Raw genomic sequence first — 22,918 nt, 5'->3', positions numbered from 1 at the left:
CATTGGAGGCTATACACCACACCTCCTCAACAGTATTTATAGGAACTCAAACAATGAGATCCTGCTCTGTTCCAGTAACAAGAAGCCGAAAGCACCAGCCTGAAGATGACGAGTGAGACCTCGTCGAAACGTCGCCTAGACACCCCAACTTTTACACGGGAAGACACCCGAGGACACCAAAACCTGCATTCCTGTACCCGTGAAAATCTACGAAAGCATATATATATATATATATATATATATATATATATATATATATATTCATTCCCTATAGAATCAATACAAGCAGAACTTAAAGAGAACTAAAAATAAGTAAACAAGCATGCTATTCTTTCACAGCCCTGTTGATTAAAATCAACCCATACCAATTAATCAACCACACCTTAGCTGATTAGTGTGTAAATTTCAATCACACAGTCCTCCATTTAAGTGAAACATAAGGAAAGATTGCATCCAAAGACTCAGATCTGTAGATTCAAATTCTGTTCCTTGGAGATTCAGAATTCTGTTCTTTGACTTATAGTTTAATTTGCTGCAATCAATCTTCAAAACAAACGAGGTCAACCATCATAGTGCTTCTTTTCTCACGTGTCTCATTGCTCTCCTAAAGCTGTTTCCCTCTCTTTCCTCCTAAAGCTCTCACCCCCCTGAGTTCTCAAATGTGGTTGTGAGATCATTTCTCCTTCCCCACATGTTGCGAGGGGGGAGTATTAAGTAAAAAATCCAAGCACCATGCGGAGATTTACACGGCATTTCAAAGGTACCATTTTTGAATGCAGTCTGAACATATATGCAGCTGCCTTTTATCAAGTAAGGGGAGTGGTCCATATGGACCAGTTCTGTCTGCTCTTAAAGGCTCCCCCATGTTCACAGGCTCCAGTATGAGAGATTTTTTTTCAAGAGGGCATGTTGTTTTGTGTTGAATTTGGAACTCCCTGAACCCAAATAATGAGTTCTATTCTGGGATGTCCGCAAATTCTGGTGAAAATGAAAAAGGGAGTGGAAACTGGCAATGTTCACTGATTCATCCTATGTTCAGAATAGTGAATGCGACTGGTGGTCACCGTTGCTGTTGTGGTTTGAAACCACAGATTGATTATCCCCTCCCGCCGCCACATATGTGTTGTGTTTTCTTTGCACTGAAATAAGTGGAACATGTAAAGACAATGGGATTATGTGAATCACACAAGTTATATAATTAATCGTGTAAACACCATTCCCCCCAGTAGACAGCAAGGTGAATTAACGTCGTTTTTGGCAGAACATGAATTGCAGTGAAATAGAAATGATCCTGCCTGTGAAAAATGCAGGGTAGAATGGGAAATTATTCATTATTACGTCATAAGCAAACAGAGAAAAGTCATTGTAACCATTATAGGCAAATTGAGAAATATTTCGGGAAGATGGTATTTTCACCATTGTACATCTTCATTTTGACACCGTGTCAATGCCTTTTCTTTGTGATTTCAATACCTTATGTAGCAGCATCCCTGCATTACCCGACGTATCAGTTCAAATATTATAGATTTAAGATTTCATTTAAAAAGGGGCGTGTTTGGCAGTGCCGCATCACTTACATCTGATGACCAGATAAAAGACACAGAGGTTGTTGCCCTTAAAGTCACCATTTGCCAATAGTTTCTCACCAACTCTCATTTGGGCTGAGCTGTGGCAACAGTTGGCAAATGTTGCGCCTTCAAAGGATAACCATAGCAGCCCCCTGCATTTCTGTCCTGCCCAAATAGATTATGCAATAATACATAGCCAAAATAGGAACGACTCAGGTATTTACTGGGACTATGATGCTGGAATTATTTGGAAAGCAAGAAAACTTTCATTCCATCTTCAATGAAAACAATGGGCTCCCAAGGTCAATATTGTGTAAACCAGATAACATTCATCATTCGGAGCACAACACTACCAATTATGGTTGTTCTTATGTGTTCTTGCAGCTTCTGGGGTTCTCCAGAAGCTTATTATGGGATTCTCAATTAAAAGATCAATAATAGCCTCTTCCTTGAAAAGTAGATTCCCCCATATTTACCAATTTTCTTCTGCAGTGTGCTGATTCAGAGGTATTGTGTCTGTTCTACAGCACACTCTGTTCATTTAGTGATGGAGAGGTCTTAGAGTACTAGCCAGGTGAACAGACGCTGTGCCCAAGAACTTATTGCAGAAATCTCCAGCAACATGCAGACAAACTGATATCAGGACCCCCTGATAAACAGCCAAAGCATCGATATGGCCAGGAGTTTAACTAAACAGGAGCATGGGTTCATTTTCATGGAGACACACTAATATGTATCCATATGGTGGTCAGATAATGGCCACACACTCCATGTTCAGACTGTGATAACCAAAGCTTACAGAAAATGCCAGCCCTTGTGTATGCTGTACCTTCAAGCTTGTTTCACTTTGTATTCAACTTTTGCCTTTGGAAAGAACGGCATTGCCAGTTGGGATGACCAAAGGCAACCCCCACACCCCTACAGTGAAAAGTGGTTCACTCCATTATTCCCCCTACCACCTCATTCCATGCTCATTCTTTTGCATGTGTACACCCAACCTTTATTTGTGGAAGTTTTGAAACTTTTGCAACTGCAACTATCTTGAAACTAAAAGCAGCTGAAAGACCAATCATTAATAAAAATAAAAAGTGCATCATCTCCTTTGCAATGATATCAGATCACCCCATTTCTCCTGTGGGCCAAATTGCAGTTGCAGGAACTTATTCAGAGCTGTTATATCCAAAACATTTCTAGAAATCCAGCAGAGAGATAGTGCCTTGCATGACGTAATACTCTGCACACTTAGGGTACTTAAAAACGTAATTGGGAGAGGTTTAGCTTTCCATGATGTGACCATATATATTGTCTTTTCTCCCTGTAGTTAAGCAGGCTTTGAAACAATACAAAAACCTTCAAAACCTGATGATCAGAAGCAAAAGCAGAGTAAACGCAGTACCATGTTGTGTGAAGGGATCCAACAAATGATGGCCTTCATAGCCACAACTACTTGAAAAAGATAGGTTGTTTATGTGATGAATGCATAATCCATTGTTGGCTCCATCAGGCAACCCATTTTGATTTTTATTCCTGCCACACAACGGCTACTAAACTAAACACGTATTGAGAAGATATCCACCCACCATTTGGCCTGATGCAGTTTCTAATTACAATAAAATTAGAACACTCTGGAGGAGGTTTATGAAATATAATTCCACAGGAAATCCACATTTCAAATGATTAGTAACAAAGTATGAACATCGATCATCAAAGTGGTACAAGCTTTACTTACAGAAATCTGATATCTATAACAATGGTTAACATTTAAAATATACAGCTTTGCAACAATAGATTTATCAGTGTAGAGAAATCCTTCACAAACTTGCTAGTACACAGCTCATAATTAGAAACTAGGGAATGGTCTTTTTTATTTTTTGGAAAGGAAATATATTGTCTCTATGCTTAATTTATACTCAGAAAAAATAATCTTGCACTTCCCAGAGAACTTCAAAGCATTTGCTAAAGTATAGAAAAGACATTTATCAAAGGTTTGAAGGTCAGTCTTGCAAATAATAATAATAATCATTTGCCTTGTCATATATAATAAAACATTCCATGGGATTCAGTGGGAAGGCAATTTATGCCTCTATGTTTGGCAAATATAGAAGAACCAAGTTCTCCACACTTTTTCGGCTAAGTGCTGTGCAGTCTGAACCTATTGGTCAAGACCTGGAGCTGAACTGGTTACAACCAATGTTCCTTCTTAGTTCATCTATCTGAGCACCTACGTAGATCTTCCCTGACCTTTGTAGGCTTCTCGTATAGTTAAACAGATTAGCCTCTCCTGCCCAAGCTTGCATGGCCCAGTTCTGAAGCTGCTCTAGCATACTTCAAAGCCCTGACAAAAGTTTTTGCTATGGTCTGTGATCGGCGGAGGTTAGTTTCAGTCTCTGTGACTTATATAGGTAAAGTTGGTATTGGTGTTCTTCAGCCAGGAACTCTCCCTGCCCTCCCCTTCAGCATCCAAGAGAGCAGAAAAAACACGGATGCCATGCATGTAAAAAATGGGGGACACGCATGTATTTTTCTTGTCATCGTTCTGTTGCTCTGGAGGGTGAGGGATTGCTTTATTGTAATTCAAAAATGCACTAGCAAGCAGCCTGTGGGGGTAGGCTATGGGCAGGTGCATGGCTGATTTTGGAGCTTTTAAAAAAGGCCTTGGAATTCAAAGACCTGATCCAGCTCGTCTCATGTTCTTATGATCATGTGGATTTTAAAAGAATCTCCATTTTAAATCCACATGGAAGCACGATAGGCTGAAGTTAGTCCCATCCACATATAGAATGGGGATGAACTGTCCATTCAGATTCACAATGAGGCATGGGTTCTGTAAATGTCAACAGACTTGTTCACATGTGAACAAACCAACAGTGGTTTAGCAGCTAGAAGCTGCAGCTATTATATAGAGTAGCTTGCTAAATATCCTAAAAGCAAAATGGAAACGTCTGATCTGACCAAAGCACTTTCAAAATCCCATTAATTTCAGTATCAAGAATTTAAGCAAAATATTAATTTTCCCATTCAAATCAGCTGCGCTTAAAATGGCTTGACTTCAGCAAGATTGTATACATGTTTCTTCAGCATATTTGTTTCTTCCTAACAATTGTTTTTATTCATATGCAAATTGAAGCAATTAAACACTCTGTTAAAAGATGTACAATTACAGCACAACAGTAGACATATTTACTATTAAATCTCATTGTGTTCTATAGAATTACTCCATAGTAAGTGTGCTTACTTTGGCAGCATCACTCTCCAATTGTATACGTATTTCCTCAGAAGTAAGCCCCATTGAGTTCAATAGGACTTACTCCCATGTGCAATGCTAAACCCACTTATCTCAGAGTAAGCTCCCCAAACTTCAATGGGGCTTACTTCTGAAGAGACATGTATAGGATTTGTACTGTAAATCAAGTATATGCCTTCATTATACACCTTTAGGCACCAGGCAAAAACGTTCCTCTTTAACCAGGCCTTTGGATGACTGACATTTTAAAATGTGTTGGGGGAAAGTGTTATTGGGTTGTTTTTCTTTTTCTTTTGTATTTTCTGATTTCATCCTGTGAACCGCCCTGAGACCTGTGGGTATAGGGCGGTATACAAATTTAATTAACCACTACTACTATGATTTCTTTAATCAGCCAATACCCCCAAAATTAGCAGATAAATGCACCTGGGTGTTTCAACATATTACAAGGGAGAGAAAAAGAAGCAGAGATGTTGTCCATAATATCCCCAACCTGATGCCCTCCAGAGGGCTATTCAACTAAGTTTTACTCAGAGCAGATGCATTGCAATTAATAGATCTAACTCGGTTATGTTTATTATGTTCAGTGGATCTACGCTGAGCAAAGCTTAGTTGAATACCGCCCAAGGGGTTTTGCTAGTACTAGCAAGGAACCCTCATAAAACAAAAATGGAATAGCTCCCTCCCTGTTCCACTCTTGAATACTAGCCTAGATGTTTTGGACTACAACGTCCATCAATTCTAGGCAGCATGGCTGGTCAGGGATGATGGGAATTGCAGTCCAACGCATCTGGTGAACACCAGATTGGGGATGGCTGGCATGTACTTTCAAGAAAGGACTAATTTGTATTCATTATGTGGATCTGGGGTCTGTTATGAATCGTTTTGTGGAATTATCAGGGGGTGTTTCTGGGGTCTGGGTTTAGACTACGTGTTCATGATTCAATACCGTTCTTTAACATCCAATAATTAATTCACATGTTTATCCTCCCCCTTTTAATTTAAGAACATGGCAGGTGATCTAGTTCTCTACATCATTATTACACTACATAAATGTTAACTAAAGCTCTCTATTTTTATATCAGCTTTTTTTAAAAAAACCCACTAACAGCAAATTCATTTTTTTCACATTAAGGTAAAACAAAAAGATAATCACATTTGCTATACAGCCAAAGAACATATTGTTTTCTAAAAGTAGAACATGCTGATTTGGGCAGTATAGATTAATTCTACTGATATCCTGTGTCTATGAATGAAATAGCACTGCATCAAATGAAGCACAGGAACATACAAAACCAGAGGACACTAAGCAAATTGCCAAATGTTTTATTAAAGCATGCCATGTGGGAAAGAGTTACTAATAAATAGATACCTGCCTTCCAGAAACGGAAAAGCCAAGCATTACTGATTCCTAGGAACTATTTAATTAAATGTAGAAATGGACCCAGATCCAATTTCAAAGCAGTCCCAAATCCTGTTTTTCCCAGTGGCACTGAATTAACTTTCCTTTAATATGAAGAGGGAAGTGAATGGGACACGTCACTCAAAGCAGCCTTTTTCACTTGCTTGCGTTACGGAAGAAAGCACATTCACAAGATTCTGGAGATAGACCACAGCTAATTAAATGGATCTGTATATATACAGTACGTGGCTGAAGGGAGTGACGATGCTGCTGCTGCAAACAAGCACAGGTCACTGTTTGCCTTCAGAGTTAAGTGCTGGGGTTCAATGCATATAATTAGTTGGGCCTTGACTGTAGCCACGTTTATCGATTGCAACTCAACTAGCATACGGCGAACTCTTCTTATACCAGATGCTTTGTGGGGGGGAAATTCCATTGCAGCTGCAATCTGGGACAGAAACCTGGGTGGTTCTAGATGGGGCTGAATCATTACTGGACTCTAGAAGCAAAATAATAATTATAAATCCTTCCAGTAGCACCCTAGAGACCAACTAAGTTTGTTATTGGTATGAGCTTTCGTGTGCATGCACACTTCTTCAGATACACTGAAACAGAAGTCACCAGACCCTTATATATAGTGAGAGGGTGGGGAGGGGTATTACTCAGAATAATAATAATAATAATAATAATAATAATAATAATAATAATATTTTATTATACCCCACCCTTCCCAGTTCAAAAACCGGGCTCAGGGCGGTGAACAACAAATTTAAAACACTTAATTATAAAGCAGCATAAAATACAGTATAAAAACATGAATAACATTAAAATTCAAAAATCAATTTAGGGGAAATAAGCATTAGATAATCCCCAGGGCTAGCTGGCTGAATTGGTCCTATTTGGGCCAGTGAGGAGGCCAGGGGAGAATTAGCTGTGAGGTCTCAGAGCGGGTGATCTTCAGAAAAGGGGAGGGGGAGGGAAGAGAAGGGAAATAAAAGATCAGGCTGAATTCAAATTAAAGACCAGGTGGAATAGCTCTGTCTTACAGGCCTGACGGAAGGAGGTTAAATCCTGAAGGGCCCTAGTCTCATGGGACAGAGCATTCCACCAGGTTGTAGCCATCACTGAGAAGGCCCTGGCCCTGGTGGAGGATAGTCTAACTTCCTTAGGGTCTGGGACCTCTAAACTATGATTATTCAAGGACCTTAAGGTCCTCTGCGGGGCATACCAGGAGAGGCTGTCCCGTAGAGACGAGGGCCCTAAGACACAAAGGGACTCTAGAAGGTTATGCAATACAAAGCCTAGTCCCCACAGCTAATAAAGCATGGCAAGGACATGGAAATAGTATTGCAGTGGTGACCATGGGACCCTTCACGTCACAATCTACCTTTGGTCATGCTGGCTGGTAATGATGGGAGTTGGGAGTCCCAACAGTAACTGGAGCTCTACAGCAGTCCCTGCACTACTGTCATGACACCATGCATGTGGTTTTTCAGAGATGTAATTTGACAGTAACCTAGAGATACCTTTACCCTGGAATCTACTGGTGTTACCATTTGGCTACTAAGCTTAGGAATAAGCACCTGGTTGTACCAAACACATATGATATAAGCTGAGTTCTCCGTATATTCTGTGGTCCAGGATACATCTGCAGCTCTGTTCATGTGCAGTGGGTGCTGCGCACTGGACTTAATTGTTTAAGCACCATCACATACCAGTCTAAATGGGTAGGAGAAGTAGATGTCAATGTTGCTTTGTTCCTGGGCTGTGTCACAACATCTTCCAAGCTACATCTCTAGTAGGTTGGCTCTAAAGGCTCCGTTCCTCTGACAGAAGGAGTCGTCCTCCAGTGGAACGAGTCCTTCAGGCAAAGGAGTCTTTCCATTTCAGAAGGACACCTTTCATCACAGGAAACTCCTTTGGATTATGGAAGGCAATCTTTAGGTCCAACCTATGTATTCAGAACCTGCTAGAAAGCAGCAAGTCCCAGCTCTGTTCTGGAAAGCGTGTTCTCCTTCATGGAGAGCACGTGTTGCGGTGGGGTCTAACAAGACACCTCACTGTTGCTGGGCGGGAAAAAGTAATTGGCCACATTTGCGATTGGGCTCCTCTTGTCGTTGGGTAGAATTTGATGTTGCCATTTTGTGATTGACAGCCAAGAAGGCTTTTATTCCCTGCGCACAGCATTGAGCTTCCTCTTTTCGCTGTGTGCATCGGATCACCAGCCCACCCTCCCTATATTTAGGGTTGTTCGCATTGATCTTGCTATGCCTGTCATGGGGTCATTTGCTTTTGGGGCAGCGGCCTGGTAGGAATTTTGTCCATTTGGCTGATTGGCTGGTGCCATTTGGTTTTTGCCTACTGCGTAGCAAATCGTCACAACTTGTAAGGTTGCGGTTAGGCACTGGTTTTATGAATTGGTTGGTGGAGGGGCATGGATTGGCTGTGCCTGCCCCTCCAATGCTGCTGTTGCAAGGGTATTCCATTAAAGGAATCCAGGGACTCACCATGCTTTTGTCCGAACCCCTGTCAAGGGGCTAGGGCCGCTCTTGAGTCCCTGGGAGCATTTGGGGAGAGGTGAGGGCATGGTACCCAGCTCCATCTTTCTCCCCAAAATGTTTTCCCTTTCTGACTTCATGGGCGTGCGAATGTCAGTCTGTCCCCATGAGGGGTCAGAGAGTTGCAACCAATGCCTAAGCAACCACTCACATTGTTTGTATTTTAATAAAGTTGTGGCCAAAATTATGCCAAAAACCTTAAACAAAAATTCTGTGTGAATTGTGTTTTTATTGGAGTGGCTTGGGGACCTCGACACGCAAATGTTTCTGCCCTGACCAACGTTTGTGGTTCTGAGTCTGGGAATAAAGTCTGGACCATCCTTCATTTGGTGCACGGCAACAGAAAGAAATTTGGACACTGTGCACAAGCCACTCCATATGAATAGCTCATTACAAGCGGAGAACCAAACACAGAAGTAACTTTCACCTGCACGCTGAAGCTCAGCCTTAACACAATGGAAAGGACATAGACTGAACATTTAATAAGGCTCCCCCCCCCGACTTTTGTATAGTTTTGTTTAACTCTGAAATGGCATGCTAGGGGAAACCTTGGCATGCTACATAAAATTCATTCAGATCCTTGGTTTGGAAAATGAAAATACCAGTCCTAGGACTGGTTGAGTTATTTCGCAGAGAACATTTATTATGCACATCAAAACGCTTCACTGCAAACGAGACAAGACATTTTAAACAGTTTCTTTCCCTTGCATCCTGCTTCTTTCTGCAAGCACTGCTTAGTTGCTCCTAACCTTGGAAGTATTTTACAATAATTTACACTGTACATGTATGAAAGCCTTAATTTAAAGACTGGCATGAGAGGGAACAACGCAACTGAGAAAGCCTTGAAATCCTCATCATTTTCTTCATAGCTTGGCCAAGTTGAAGATTGAATGCCACCTGTTTTAGGCATTTCAGAATAGTCACAGAGCTTTTTTCCCCTCCTTCATGGTTCAGTGCCTGGTCATCCAGTCAGAGGATCAGAAATCCATATGGAAAAATATAGCTCAATTCTACTATACTGGAGGTTAAAGCTTGAGCCTTAGTTAGGAATGTTCACGGCAGAGTGGGACGCTTTTCTTCCTTGATCAATTTCTTAAAATAGGATTCTTCATCAGAGGCTGAAAAGAGGAGGACTGTACTGAAGTATGATTTTTCCATTACTGTGTCTTTTTTTTTTCAAAGGAAAAAGATACATTTTTTTTAAGTCCCATGCAAAAAAGAATTACGCAATTAGGTTAGGTTTACACTCATAATTTCTGAACACAATATTAGTTCTTTCCACCCTAGAAAGACAATCCTTAACAGGTGATTTGTCGTGATGGCAATGAATGCGTCACCATACTCAAGTCTCACAAACAATGCAACAAGCTAGTGGTGCAGAGAAATCCAGTCCCACACACTTTACCTTGGATTGTTTTCAGTTCATCACCAATTTAGAAATAAAAAAATTAAAAAACAAAAATCTGGTTAAGGAAGACTAACACCATGTAAAGCACTCCGTGTTTCTTAAAACAAAGCTTATCTGAAATGGTTGGGGAGAACAACCCCAATTCTTTTCTAATGAGATATGTGAAAAGGGCAGTACAAACCAAGTTTTTTTTGGGGGGGATTAAGACTATTCAGGTAAAGGTCATCCTTTGCCAGTCTGCTTTGACACACATCAAATTTAAAGGGCACACCTGACTTTGGAAGAAACAAAAATAGGTTAGCTATTCCCTTCAAGAGGTACAGCTTCTTTCGGAAGAACCAATTCTGAGACCTATAGATTCCCTTTTTTATTGCTGATAGTTGTGAGTAAATGGTTACATTTTTTTTAATTATTTCCTTGGAACTTTTAAAATGTAAAAAATCATGTTAAGTGTAACAAATAATAATAATATAAAACATACTGGCCATAATCCATCCAAAGTCCAACACTTTTTAATATCCCACTGATTATTAGGTGAGAAGGACACAGCAGTTCATGGGAGAGGAGCAGTCACTTCCTAAACCATGCCAGGTCATTTTGGGCTGGTAGAAAGGTGCCCCCACCCCTGGCCAGCTTTTTCCATTCCTCCCCACCTTAAAAAAATTCCTTCAAATGACAAGAGTGGCAGAGAAAATGTGCCATATCTAGGGTTGGTGAAATGTCTCGGCCCGTTGCGGTATGTGTCGAGGGAAAGAAGAAGCTTTGTTTATGGTGGATCCAAGGTCTTCTCTGACATACTCAACATGCCCCTGGGATGCCCTTTTTCCAGGTCCGCTGGTGAAACTTTCTGCCACCATATTGCACAGTGGGGAGTGGGGCCCATAGCATCCAAAGGACCCTCACCTGCCTTCTGTGAGAGCTAAGAAGTGCTCTTTTAAACACGTACATATGCATCAAAATCAATGGTACTTAAAAGCGCTTAGCTTTGGATGTATTTTGGCTGCTGTGGGTTTTGTTCAGTGATATCTTGACATGGTAAAAATGACTACAGAACCGGTGTCTAAGAATCAGCTTCTGTTCGAAGACATGCTTTCAAAAATTACGCATGTTTCCATTTTGCACACGTAAATAAAATTGAGCAAATTCTTCTAAAATGAACTAACTAGCAAAAATGTACTTATTTGCTATAAGAGTCAGGGAACCTGCATTTCTTGCAAATTGCAATGCGTAACAAACATCCACCAGATACATGTATTCCTCTATGTTTCCCCCCTTTAAAAACAAAACAGAAAGCATTGCAAAAAAAGAGAGGGCTACGTTACCGAAAGGTAGCTTATTTCTCATTTCAGAACTTTTCATTTTTTGTATATGGTATACTGCATAACTGAAACATTTTAAATACAGCAATAATTTGTTTTGATCAAAGAGGACTTTAAAAAATATATTAAAATTGTTATTTTAAGATCTTTTATCTGCCACTCCTCTGTTAACTTGCCCACTCTGATATTTACTTTGTGGGAAATCAGGCAAATATATGGCTTACAGGCCTGCACTTTCTTCCTTTCTTTTAAAAACTTACCATAATTGTGGTTACGATTACTGTTCTGTTCTCAAGAGCTGACGTGTCATTTCCCAATGTAGGCTCATGCTGAATCAAAACTAATTTATCCATATCATTCCAGTAACCAATCTGAAACACATAAATGCAAAAATTAAGTTTGCATACATATATGTGGATGATATGATTTGAGCACTATGTTCCCCTTGTTTTGGGATGATGTGATTTATTGATTATACATAACCAGATGTTCCATTGGGGGGACAGTATTGACTAGGGGCTCATCCAGGCTTCCTTTTGTGTTGAGTTTTTAGGCACAATTCCAGCCTTTAAACTGTGTGTCTGATCAGTGTCATGTCACGGCACTTTCCCCAGGAAAGCCCACATTTTACCTGGAAAGTATGGCACAAAAGGAAGTCTGGATGAGCCCTAGGAAGATCTGTGTAAAGAGCTAAGGCGATTTATTAAGTTTGTGAGTAGTATGGATTATGGTGGAAAACAACATTTATCAATATGCCATTTATCACTTCACTTGTAAATCACAGACCTCTCAGGCCAATGCTCACACACCATAGTTATGACTTATCAAATGTACATTCAGTTTATGACAAAAAGAAACAGAATTGAACAAACAGGAAGCCCACTGCATGTATGTTTGTTTTCCTGGAAGAAAGTATCTGATTTTAATGGGATTTATTCCTTCCAGTTCTGTACGCACTTACATGGAAATTTTTCACAAAGAGCACAGAGGGATTTATGCCAGAGTGGTAGTCTTCAAGCTTTTTAGACCCAGGACTCACGTTTAGTCCACTGGAGACTCAGTTACTTTTTTAAAAAAATAATAATAATCAAATATTTGTATGGTGATAGTCCGGCTATTGTGACCCATTAGAGGTCAGGCGGAGAGCCAGAAGTGGATTTCCAACCAGCCATTTGAAGGCCAATGTTTCATAGCAATCATATATATGGTTGATCTACCAATTAATTATCGAAGAGAGGTTAAAATAGAAAGCAAGCAAGTGGATCTACATTTGCTTTGGTTCATGAATGCTTCTGGCTTGTGACCCAAAAGTTGGCAATTGGAAATGTAGTCAGTAGACAAGAGAGAGAGATAGAAAGTGGTATAGAGGAATGGTTACCAGAGAAATCCCCAAACAAGCATCTTCCTTTTAAGGTCTACTCATATGTGCAGAGCAATGTGGAAGCATCTGAGGAATTGGAGCTCACCTGTTCCCTTCAGTGAACTGAGAAACTGCAAGTCTTCTGCTTCTATGTTATATTATTTCTCTTTGGAGGAAGTGATTTGCAGAAACAATTGTTGGTTTGTTCATCAGAAGCAAATACAACTTCTTGGAACACACTGACCTGAGTCATGGGGAGTTGATGTGAGCCAAGTGGGACATTTATATTCTCTGAGATTCTTGTCCGTTATTTGTGAATTATTTATCTCCCCTATCTATAGAGACAAAATTCACGGTATGCTTAGCATTCCCACAGCTACACCTATTCCTTGCTAGCTCCCCCCCCCCCCCGGGAAATGTTGCAAGTGCAGTTTGAAAGCAATATCTATGGTCCAACAGAAGCTTGAGTGGGTTGGGGGGACATGTGCCAATGAAACAATAATGTTAAATCCTGCAAATGACAACTCAGGTTCATAATTTAATCACACAAATGCATTTGTGACTTTGAGTAGTGGCACATTACGGGAATGTTTCTTTCATAGACACTCAAGTAAAATGGGTGAAGAAAAAGGTTTGCTTTTTCTCTCTCTCCCTGCCCTTTTCTGTTCTGGTGAACAGAATGCCATGAATTGATATTGCTGAAAGAATCATAAATCACAAAGCACAAAACACAAAACATAGGAAGCAGGGATGCACATTGGCAATAGAAGTGAAAACCTATTACATTGCTTGTGCTTATTTCTGATGACTTGTCCTTGATCAGAACAATGGTGCAGCAAATGAAGTATTGTGCCTTTGGAAGTAACAAATTCTAGATACGTGTGAGATGATGATGACTGGCTCCTGCACTTGGCGCAGACTCCTCCACAGAGTCTATGACCACTGAAAATAAGGCTGGTTTTCACAGGAACTGGAAGAATTTTTCTTCCTTAATTACTGAGCCGTACTATCCAGATAAGCATCATTCACATTTTGTACTTTAAGCAGCAAGAACAGAGCATCCAAGTACATTTCAACGAATAGCTAAGAATAAAATGTGTAGAAAGAAAAGTGAGTGAAGAAAATACAATAAAACCATGGACAGGCAAAGCTTCCCAAGACTTTGGGTATCATGGCTTATAGAGAGGAAACATGGAAAAGAATGTGTGGCAAAGGATACATCTAGACATAACTCAACGGCGTTGAATCAAAATAAGACAGAAGTTCCTTGAAATAAGCAGTATTTAGAACTTTGACCACATCTGACATGCTATCAAATAAAATAAAACTATAGCTTGGTTTCTGAAGTGCCCTTCTGCACTACAGTGGAGAGCTGTTCACAAGAACTTAAATCCAAGCCACGTCTGCAAATCAACGGGGGCTAATCCTTTCAGGATATTGATTTGAAGACTAAGGGGATTTTGGCTTTAGTTAACATCTATTTCCAACATGGGATGGAAAATAAAAATGGGGGGGAAATGTTCTCCTCTTTTGTTTTACACGTCCGGCCTACTTGTGGAAATGAAATCTCAGTAGACTCGCAGCTATGTAGTTGTAGACTTTAATTTGCACTCTTCCCTTTCTGGGGGCAGCAGGGATCTGCAGCTTATAAAAAATTAGAGGATAGGCTATCACTCTGCAGTAGAGACTATGCACTGCATCCAGGAGGGTCTCAGGTTCAATCTCCAGCATATCCAGTTAAAAGGATATTAGCTGCCCGGGGAAAGATCTCAGACAAAAACTCCAAAGACCTTCTGCTAGTCAGAATAGAAAGTATTGGAAATAAATGACACAGTATAAGGTAGCTGTTGAGGCAGCTGGCAGACTGGGGTAAAGGCAAGAAGGCAGGTGTCAGGGACTGGCTGGGTGAAGAGGAGTTGTGAGAGACACTAGCTGGGGGACCTCCAAGGGAAACCCCAGAGAAGGAAGGCTCAGAGCCAGGGGGTTGGTGGTGGAACTCTGAGGAGCAGTCAGAGGGAGGGGATTGGGAGGAGGGGCTTAATGCTGAAGGAGCAACAGGGTTTAGTGAGCAGGGAGAGCTGGTGGCCGGGAGCAGTTCAGAATCCGAGGCTGAAGCAGAGGAGGGAGGCAAAGAGCTTGCTGAAGAATCATGGGCATCTCCCTCTCCCTGAGGCGTAGGAAGGTCAGGTGGTACCTGGTGCGGAAAATTTCTCCCCCCCCCATTGATTTTTTTATTTTTGCCTGCAAAAATGGTTTTACGTTATTTCATATTTTCTTACAAAGGAATAGTAAGTAAAAATAATAATAAATAACTTTTATTTATATCCCGCCCTCCCCGGCCAAAGTCAGGCTCAGGGCTGCTAACATCAGATATATAACATTGGCATAAAATCAAACAATAATTAAATTGCCTCCTAAAAATATGTCAAAATCAAATTAAAGTCTAATTAGATGGCTTTCCGCAGGGTTAGGGTTGGGAACAGTAAGTGCTCCACTGAATTGAAATTTCAGCCTTCACGACACAGGAAAACGGCCAAGTAAACAGCTATTTTCGTGGAGGAGGGTCAAGATATTAACTGATATGCATGAAATTTCATATACAGTGGTACCTCAGGTTAAGTTCTTAATTCGTTCTGGAGGTCTGTTCTTAACCTGAAACTGTTCTTAACCTGAAGCACCACTTTAGCTAATGGGGCCTGCCGCTGCTGATGCGCCGCCGGAGCACGATTTCTGTTCTCATCCTGAAGCAAAGTTCTTAACCTGAGGTAATATTTCTGGGTTAGCGGAGCCTGTAACCTGAAGCGTATGTAACCTGAAGCATATGTAACCCGAGGTACCACTGTATAGGTATATAATCCCTAGTGTAGTAAGATAAGACCTTTGGAGCAGGCTTTTTTTTTAAAAAAAGTTTTTTATGAACTGCCCTAGTAGGGCAGTAATTGTTCCTTGATAATTTGTCACGCCCCTCCATGATGAAACCTGGGGCAGTCCGCCCCCCCCCGCCCCCTTCCTACACCCCTGCCCTCTCATTACTGTGATTAGCTCCCCTCCCCGCTGGTCCCCAAGAACACTCATGATAATGAGGGCAACAGAACAGTGACCAGAGGTGAGCAGGAGCTGTCTGAGACTGCTTGGGCGACACCCAGGGATGGAGACTTAGAGCAATGCAGAAGGAGAGGAGCAAGGCCTGCTGTGAGCAAGACCTCTTAGGAGCAAGACCTGCTGGGAAGTGTTGCTGAATTGTATGCAGCTACCCTTAGTGTTGATATAAGAAAAAGCAACATTGCATAGAACTGAACAATAATGTGAATTCGACTCGTAAACATATTATCCCTTGAGCACAGGCAGGCACTAATAGCATGCTTCTTCCCTCAGAAATCCAACCTGACAGACTGAATTACAAATGGAAGCTGAAAAGAAACTTGTCTTAATGCTATTGCAAGGTTCTTTCCCCCAAAACTCTGCCTGATGGGGTGGGGGGGGGGGAGGAGGGAACTAGTTCCTTGAAATACCCTAACACACTTTTTCAGGTGATTGTATTTTTGGCCTGCAGCAAGGATATCACTGCAAAGTGGTTGTCTGACCTTGGAATCTTAAGCTTTCTACCTTCCTTTCTGTTTCTTTGCACCTCTAAGTTATCATGCTTGTGAAAAAACAATTGTTGCAAAAAGCAACATGAAAACAGAAGACCCCCCCCCCCCCATGGCAATCAGAAGATGCGATCCTCAGGATGGATTCAGACTTAATCATGCTTCACTGAAATGAATAAGTCCCGCTGGGGTCTACTCTGAGTTCTGACCAGGCTGGATCCAACCAATCAATGGGCTTGGTTACCATGGCACAGGCTGAAAATCATGAATGAACTAAAGAGTGGAGAACAGCTTGGAAGACTGGGCTGGCACATACCTTTCGAGGGCCATTGCTCTTCAGTTCAAACACGTCCATTGAATAGTTGACTCGGCGGCCATAGTGGTCAAACTGAACATTTCCCGTGAGTCCTTGTATTCGAACCTTGAGACAGGAAATAAATCAAGTTGGTAAAAAGCATGGATGTTTTGAAGTGCCTTTATGTGTGCGATAGGACGCTCCGTTGTGTACCCTCGCTGCAACATTGAGCACCAGCTGCAGCTTCTGGGTCAACCTCAAAGGAAACGTCACATACAGGACCCTACAGAATCCATTGTAGAGGCTGCCAGTTCATGGGCCACACTGGCCAGGCTTTCCTGGTCCAGGAATGGGCACCATTGGCATGTGGCCCCTTGGAGATTTCCCAGGAGGGAATGTGGCCCTTGGGATGAGAAAGGTTCTCCAGCCCTGCAATAGGGAAGAACTTGAAATAAGGTTCATGTTTCTGCCTGCCAACTTGTGCTTAAGCACCACTTCCATCACATCACTTAGGAATTCTTAAAAACCCCGAGACTCCCATTGCTTCCCCTCACTTTAGATAAAGACAAATATTGCCCTTTCTGTGGAACATTTGAAAGAAGCCCGATGTAGTTAGTAGCTTTCCGAAAGAGTAAATGTATACCTTTCAAGTGGTAATCTTCCTTTGTCCTGCATTTTCATTGTTACCCAAACTGCAATAAATTCTTACCATGTGTGCATAGGCAGAGAGCTGCCTGCAGCGACTTCTTTTCAGTGTCTCTATAGTATGCTCATTTGCGTTTGCAAATGGTTTAAAAATTCACTGTAGGCTCCCTTGCCCTCTTGCTCCTTCCTCTAATCCAGAGGAGGGGAGCCTTAGGCCCAGGGAACAAATGTGGTCCTCCTGGCTATCTGGTCCTCAGGAATCTCCCCAGACCACTTCCCTCACCAGCCATGCTCCACACCACGAAGTGCTTTTGCCTGTGTGGTGTGTGTCTTTGATCTGCAATAATACTTCTTGTATGCCTGGATGCACAGGTGTGTTTTGTATGTGCGTATATGTGTAGAAACCTGGAATGTTGCCTCTTGCACAAAGGTAAAAGAAGCATCTGCCTATACCTGCCACAGGTGTGTGGTCCCAGAAATGTTACCTGTGAGGAAATGTATCCCCCAGGATGCAAAGGGTTTATTTCCTCTGCTCTACTGCAACTGCCTCTCCCTGAAAAGAGAGGCTAATTTATCTTAATAGAGATTTGAAGAAGAAGAGGAGGAGGAGTTTGGACTTGATATCCCACCTTTCACTCCCCTTAAGGAGTGTCAAAGTGGCTAACATTCTCCTTTCCCTTCCTCCCCCACAACAAACACTCTGTGAGGTGAGTGAGGCTGAGAGACTTCAGAGAAGTGTGACTGGCCCAAGGTCACCCAGCAGCTGCATGTGGAGGAGCGGGGAAGCGAACCTGGTTCACCAGATTATGAGTCCACCGCTCTTAACCACTACACCAAGCTGGCTTTCTTTTAAGCCTCTTTTTTCATCACAAATGCAGAGCCCTGACATCAGGGGAAAATAATTTCCTTTTAAATGAAATAAGGAAAGTGAAAGATACCTTTCTTTTTGCAAGTTACACTGAGCTAACAAACCAAAACACCTTTTGAGGTGACAGAAATACGTTTGGCGTGCAGTACCGCAAAAAGTTCAAACAGCTCTTAAGACAATTTTTTAAAAATGTTTTGTTTTATGAGTGTGATGTGAAATGCGGGGTTTGAATCATTGGTTCATATTCTTTCAGCAAAAACGTTGGAAAAGGAAATGTAAGCAGGCTTTCAGTTCTGCCCAAATATTTAAAACCCTGAGCCAGTTACAGTAGCTCAGAGCTGCCCACCCGAAATAAACAAAAAGGAAACAATCACAAGAATGCATCGACTGCTAGTCGCTTTAGAGGTTTATGATGTTTTCCGATATCCATACAATGACTTCAAAAAAAGCAACTGGGCTTAAGTCTTTGCAAGAACCACACCTGTTTCAATGTTCTCTCCATGTCAATCCCTTGGCTCCACGGTGCAGCCGGGTTTGCAAGACAATCCCCTGCGTTCCCCCTCCTAGAAATGTCAATTTTCTGCCTTCGAAGGTTACGGAACGTCTCGGCCATCACAAGCACTCCATCGTAGGTTAGAGCAGAGGTATACTAAGGAAATGTAGAGATTGGGCATCAGTCTTAACAGTTTTGTTTGGTAAGGAAACTGGTTTAAGAATAGATCTATGAACAACTTTTCTCTCTCTCTAATGGAGGCTGAAGCTGAGTAGAATGGTTTTGTGGACCAGAGTTTGTGCCCAAAAGCAACTCTTATTCTTAAATAACTTCCTTTTAAATAGCAATAGTTGCTGCTGTTGCTAATAATAACCGGGGGCACCTTTTGAATAGTGCAAAAGGTTTTTAATTTACTGCTTGAACAGAAACTAAACCAAATAGAGTCAATTTGGTGCCTTCCAGATGCTGCTGCAGGACTACAACTCCCATCAGCCCCAGCCAGCATGACTGATGGACAGGGACCATCGGAATGGCAAGCCAACAAAAACTAGAGGGCACCACGTTGGCTATCCCTGAACTGAACACATTGAACCCTGCAAAGATCAACCCAAATTATTTTAACATCATGCCAGGAGATGGATAGCATTGACAATAGCTGCAGTGATTTTTTTTTAAAAGGTATGGCAAGTATGCATTGTTTAAGTTAACCTATCTGAGCAGTCATTTTAGGATATGTTGCAGACAAGTACCTTAGGAGGAGTCTCTGACCCTGGGTATTCTCTCTGGTCCAGCTTCTTCCACCGTTGCATGAGTTTAGCAACCATAGGCGTATTAAAATCCACCAGCTGAAACCCTGTGACATTGGCTCCTCCATGCATAAATCTGTCCAAAGAAATATCCTTGAATCCCTGCAAAAATCAATTAACGCAACACAAATTGAAAATTCTCCACACACTTTAAGTGACCATACATAAACAGCCACGAAGTAAATCACGTTATATATGTATATTTTTCACATGAACAAGGACTTAAATTAGAATCATAGAATTGGTTGTGACCCCAAACGTCAACGTCCAATCCCTGCAAATGCAGGAAACTTATTACTGTAGCATCTCTGATAAGAGGCCATCCAGCTTTCACTTAAAACATCCAGTGAAGAATACTCCATCACCTTCTGAAGCAGTTTGTTCCACTGCTGAATGGTTCATGGTGTCATTAAGTTCTTCCGTATGCTTATTATTAATCATTTTTTCCTTGTTGTTTGGAACTACAGCTTCAGGTCCATCAGTTTGCTCCATGTGACAGCCTTTCAAATATTTGAAGGTGGCTATCATATAAACACTTAATTCTCTCTTCTCTCTGCTCCTTGGGCCTTTCCACATAGGACGCACACCCCAGGCCCTTCACCATCTTTGTTGCCCTACTCTGGTCAGTTCTAGTTTGTCAATATCCTTCTTGAATTGCAGTATCCAAAAGTGCTTTAAATAAAGTCTGAGCAAAGCAGAATACACTAGCACCATTACTTCTTGTGATCTGGACATTATATTTCTCTTGATGAAAGTTGCATTAGCCTTTATAGTGACTGGATCATATTTAGTTATTCGTCAGCTAAACCCCTTAGGCCTAGATCCTTTTCACATGACCTGCCAGCTAAACCCTAATGCTTGCGATTACAATATACTTTAAACAGAATACAAGTACTTAAGTATGAAATCTATTGCAACAAAAACTAAGTCCTTCATTACCAGCTACTGTGGCTGCACAGTACAGTACTACAGATCTCTTCCCCATTCCAGATGATGAGTCAAACATGTTCCAACTAAATTTTAACCAGGATTGCCCTGTAACTTCCAGTTCAAAGCCAATAGCAAGATATTCAGCTCAAAAGACTTACTGGTGCCTGCACTTAAGAGTAATCCCACCAGGGTGAAATAAATAACTGTGGAAACAATTGCATTTTTCTAGTGAATATTTTTCTGCAACTGGAGTACTTGGAAGTCTTTACAGCAGAATCTGGTATTTCCGTATGCATGTGCAGAATGAAGAAACGGCTGTGGTTTGCTGTTATGTCATCTTGTTATGGTTGGAATGCTGTTTTACTGTTACTTCTTGTCTTTGGACTGATTTCCGTAATCATTATAACTAAGAACAATAGGTTTGTGCCAGAGTACATTCATTTATGTACGTATTTGCTACATTTGCACCCCATCTTTCTTCCAATACACTCAAGGTGATTTACAATTTAAAACAATAGCATACAACCTAAATAGAGATAAACTTGAGCAGAAAAGGGAGTGCAAAGAGAACGGGAAAAGAAGCAAATTCAGATACCAATTAATATATAAAAAAGGTAAAGGTACCCCTGCCCGTACGGGCCAGTCTTGACAGACTCTAGGGTTGTGCGCTCATCTCACTCAAGAGGCCGGGGGCCAGCGCTGTCCGGAGACACTTCTGGGTCACGTGGCCAGCGTGACAACGCTGCTCTGGCAAGCCAGAGCCGCACACGGAAACGCTGTTTACCTTCCCACTAGTAAGCGGTCCCTATTTATCTACTTGCACCTGGGAGTGCTTTCGAACTGCTAGGTTGGCAGGCGCTGGGACCGAACAACGGGAGCGCACCCCGCCACGGGGATTCGAACCGCCGACCTTTCGATCGGCAAGCCCTAGGCGCTGAGGCTTTTACCCACAGCGCCACCCGCGTCCCCTAATTAATATATAATGTTACATAATTGTTACAATGAGCTAGTTACCTTTGATGCAACCGTGTGTGTGTGTGTGTGTGTGTGTGTGTTAATGGGGACAATTCCAGTAGGTGAGTAGTCTACGGTTTCAACCAAGCCAGTGGAGGGAGCCTTGCTGTATCATCTCTCCCTCAGTTGCTTTAACCCAGGAGCAAACCTATCTGTGAGATACTCTGATCTCCAATGAGCCAACCCTATCTCCCTCTTTTTGACTGCACAATCTCAATTTAATAAGGCCATGAAGGATTTTGCCAGACAAGCATGAAGTTAATTCATAAAAAAAATGTTCTTACCAGGTTTGCAAGGATGTAATGATAGTTTTTAACATGCTTTCCAACACTCACAATCTGTAGGAAGAAGGAAAGAAAGAGAACAATGGATACAGCATTACTTCAAACAGTGGGTATCGTTTATGACATATAATTTGGGTAATATAATGTTGAGATTGTTTTACCTCTTCATCAACATTACAAAGGTACCTAACAATTTCAGTGCCTAGATGTTCGAAAAGAGCTCAAATAATCCCAAATGTGAATTAAATTTCTGCCACGTTTCTGTATTTTTTACTAGCCTTGCGAAGGCTACCTTTGCAGGATCAGTTTGCAACTAGTTACGGAAGTGTAGGTTGAAAAAGCTATCAAAGGAGCATAGCAGAAAATGTCCAGGTTTGTCCTAAAGCAAGATCAGTCAAAGTTCCTCAAAATCAGAGCAGACAGATCTATAGAGAAAGTCAGAGTTCCTTGTAAATGAAGATACGCCAGAGAATTTATTGTACAAGCTATCAACTTCCCTCATTCCAGCCAATCAATGAGATGAAACCACAATATCAAAACCATATAAACATGGGCATGTGAATTCAAATCTGGATCATCCATTGAGTTGCCATCTGCCCAGCAGACACGTTTGGTCATTTTTTTAAATAGTATTTTGCACCTTTCTATTTTATTACATCTTAACTTCTGCTTTAACTATGGTTAATTTTTTTTCTGTTGCTCTGTTTTTTCCTGCTGTTTTGTGTATCTTACTGGTTTTTAAAATTGTTTTTGTAAACTGCCTTGAGAGTCTTATAAGTCAAAAGGCAAGGTATGCATTCCTTAAACACAGGAATAAATTAATACGGAGCCCTCAAAACAAAACAACTCTTTCCTTTAAGTATTGTTAGATGCCACCCGCAACCTATGAGTGGTGTGAGGTTCCAGTGAGTTTCAGGAGCTCAGGATTCCAGTTTCCTTTTGGAAATAAGGCACAGCGAGACTATGGTGTCTTTAGGATATATGGTTTATTTACATATATATATACAACATGAGCCTATGATGTAGGGGCTCACAGCATTATCACATCAAGAAGGGTCTTGCTTCTCCTGTATCTGCAACCTTGGATTTAAACTGACTTCAGCCATGGCTCTGACACTCTCAGCAGCTTGCTGA

At 41.4% G+C, this 22,918-nt stretch overlaps 1 protein-coding gene across 14 annotated transcripts in view; it reads right to left on the bottom strand.

The window, feature by feature from the left end:
• Positions 1 to 22,918, bottom strand: part of GRIA4 (glutamate ionotropic receptor AMPA type subunit 4) — a 224,268-nt gene that overhangs the window by 38,600 nt on the left and 162,750 nt on the right. For 13 of the 14 annotated variants that reach the window (XR_013392516.1, XR_003706310.2, XM_077927025.1 and 10 more), the window contains 5 exons: positions 21,785 to 21,838; positions 19,500 to 19,658; positions 18,739 to 18,906; positions 16,766 to 16,870; positions 11,760 to 11,870 (listed from right to left, as the gene is read on the bottom strand). Coding sequence is in view for 12 of the 14 variants with exons in the window: in XM_077927025.1 (XP_077783151.1) it covers positions 11,760 to 11,870; positions 16,766 to 16,870; positions 18,739 to 18,906; positions 19,500 to 19,658; positions 21,785 to 21,838 (597 nt within the window). In the remaining 2 variants the exon portion in view is untranslated. Of the gene's footprint in view, positions 1 to 9,711; positions 9,891 to 11,759; positions 11,871 to 16,765; positions 16,871 to 18,738; positions 18,907 to 19,499; positions 19,659 to 21,784; positions 21,839 to 22,918 lie in introns of those variants that run through there. The other variant, XM_028726180.2, reaches the window with a different exon arrangement.

This window comes from Podarcis muralis, chromosome 4 (assembly GCF_964188315.1).
Source record: "Podarcis muralis chromosome 4, rPodMur119.hap1.1, whole genome shotgun sequence".
Classification (NCBI taxonomy): Eukaryota; Metazoa; Chordata; class Lepidosauria; order Squamata; family Lacertidae; genus Podarcis; species Podarcis muralis.
This window is presented reverse-complemented; position numbering and strand designations above follow the sequence as displayed.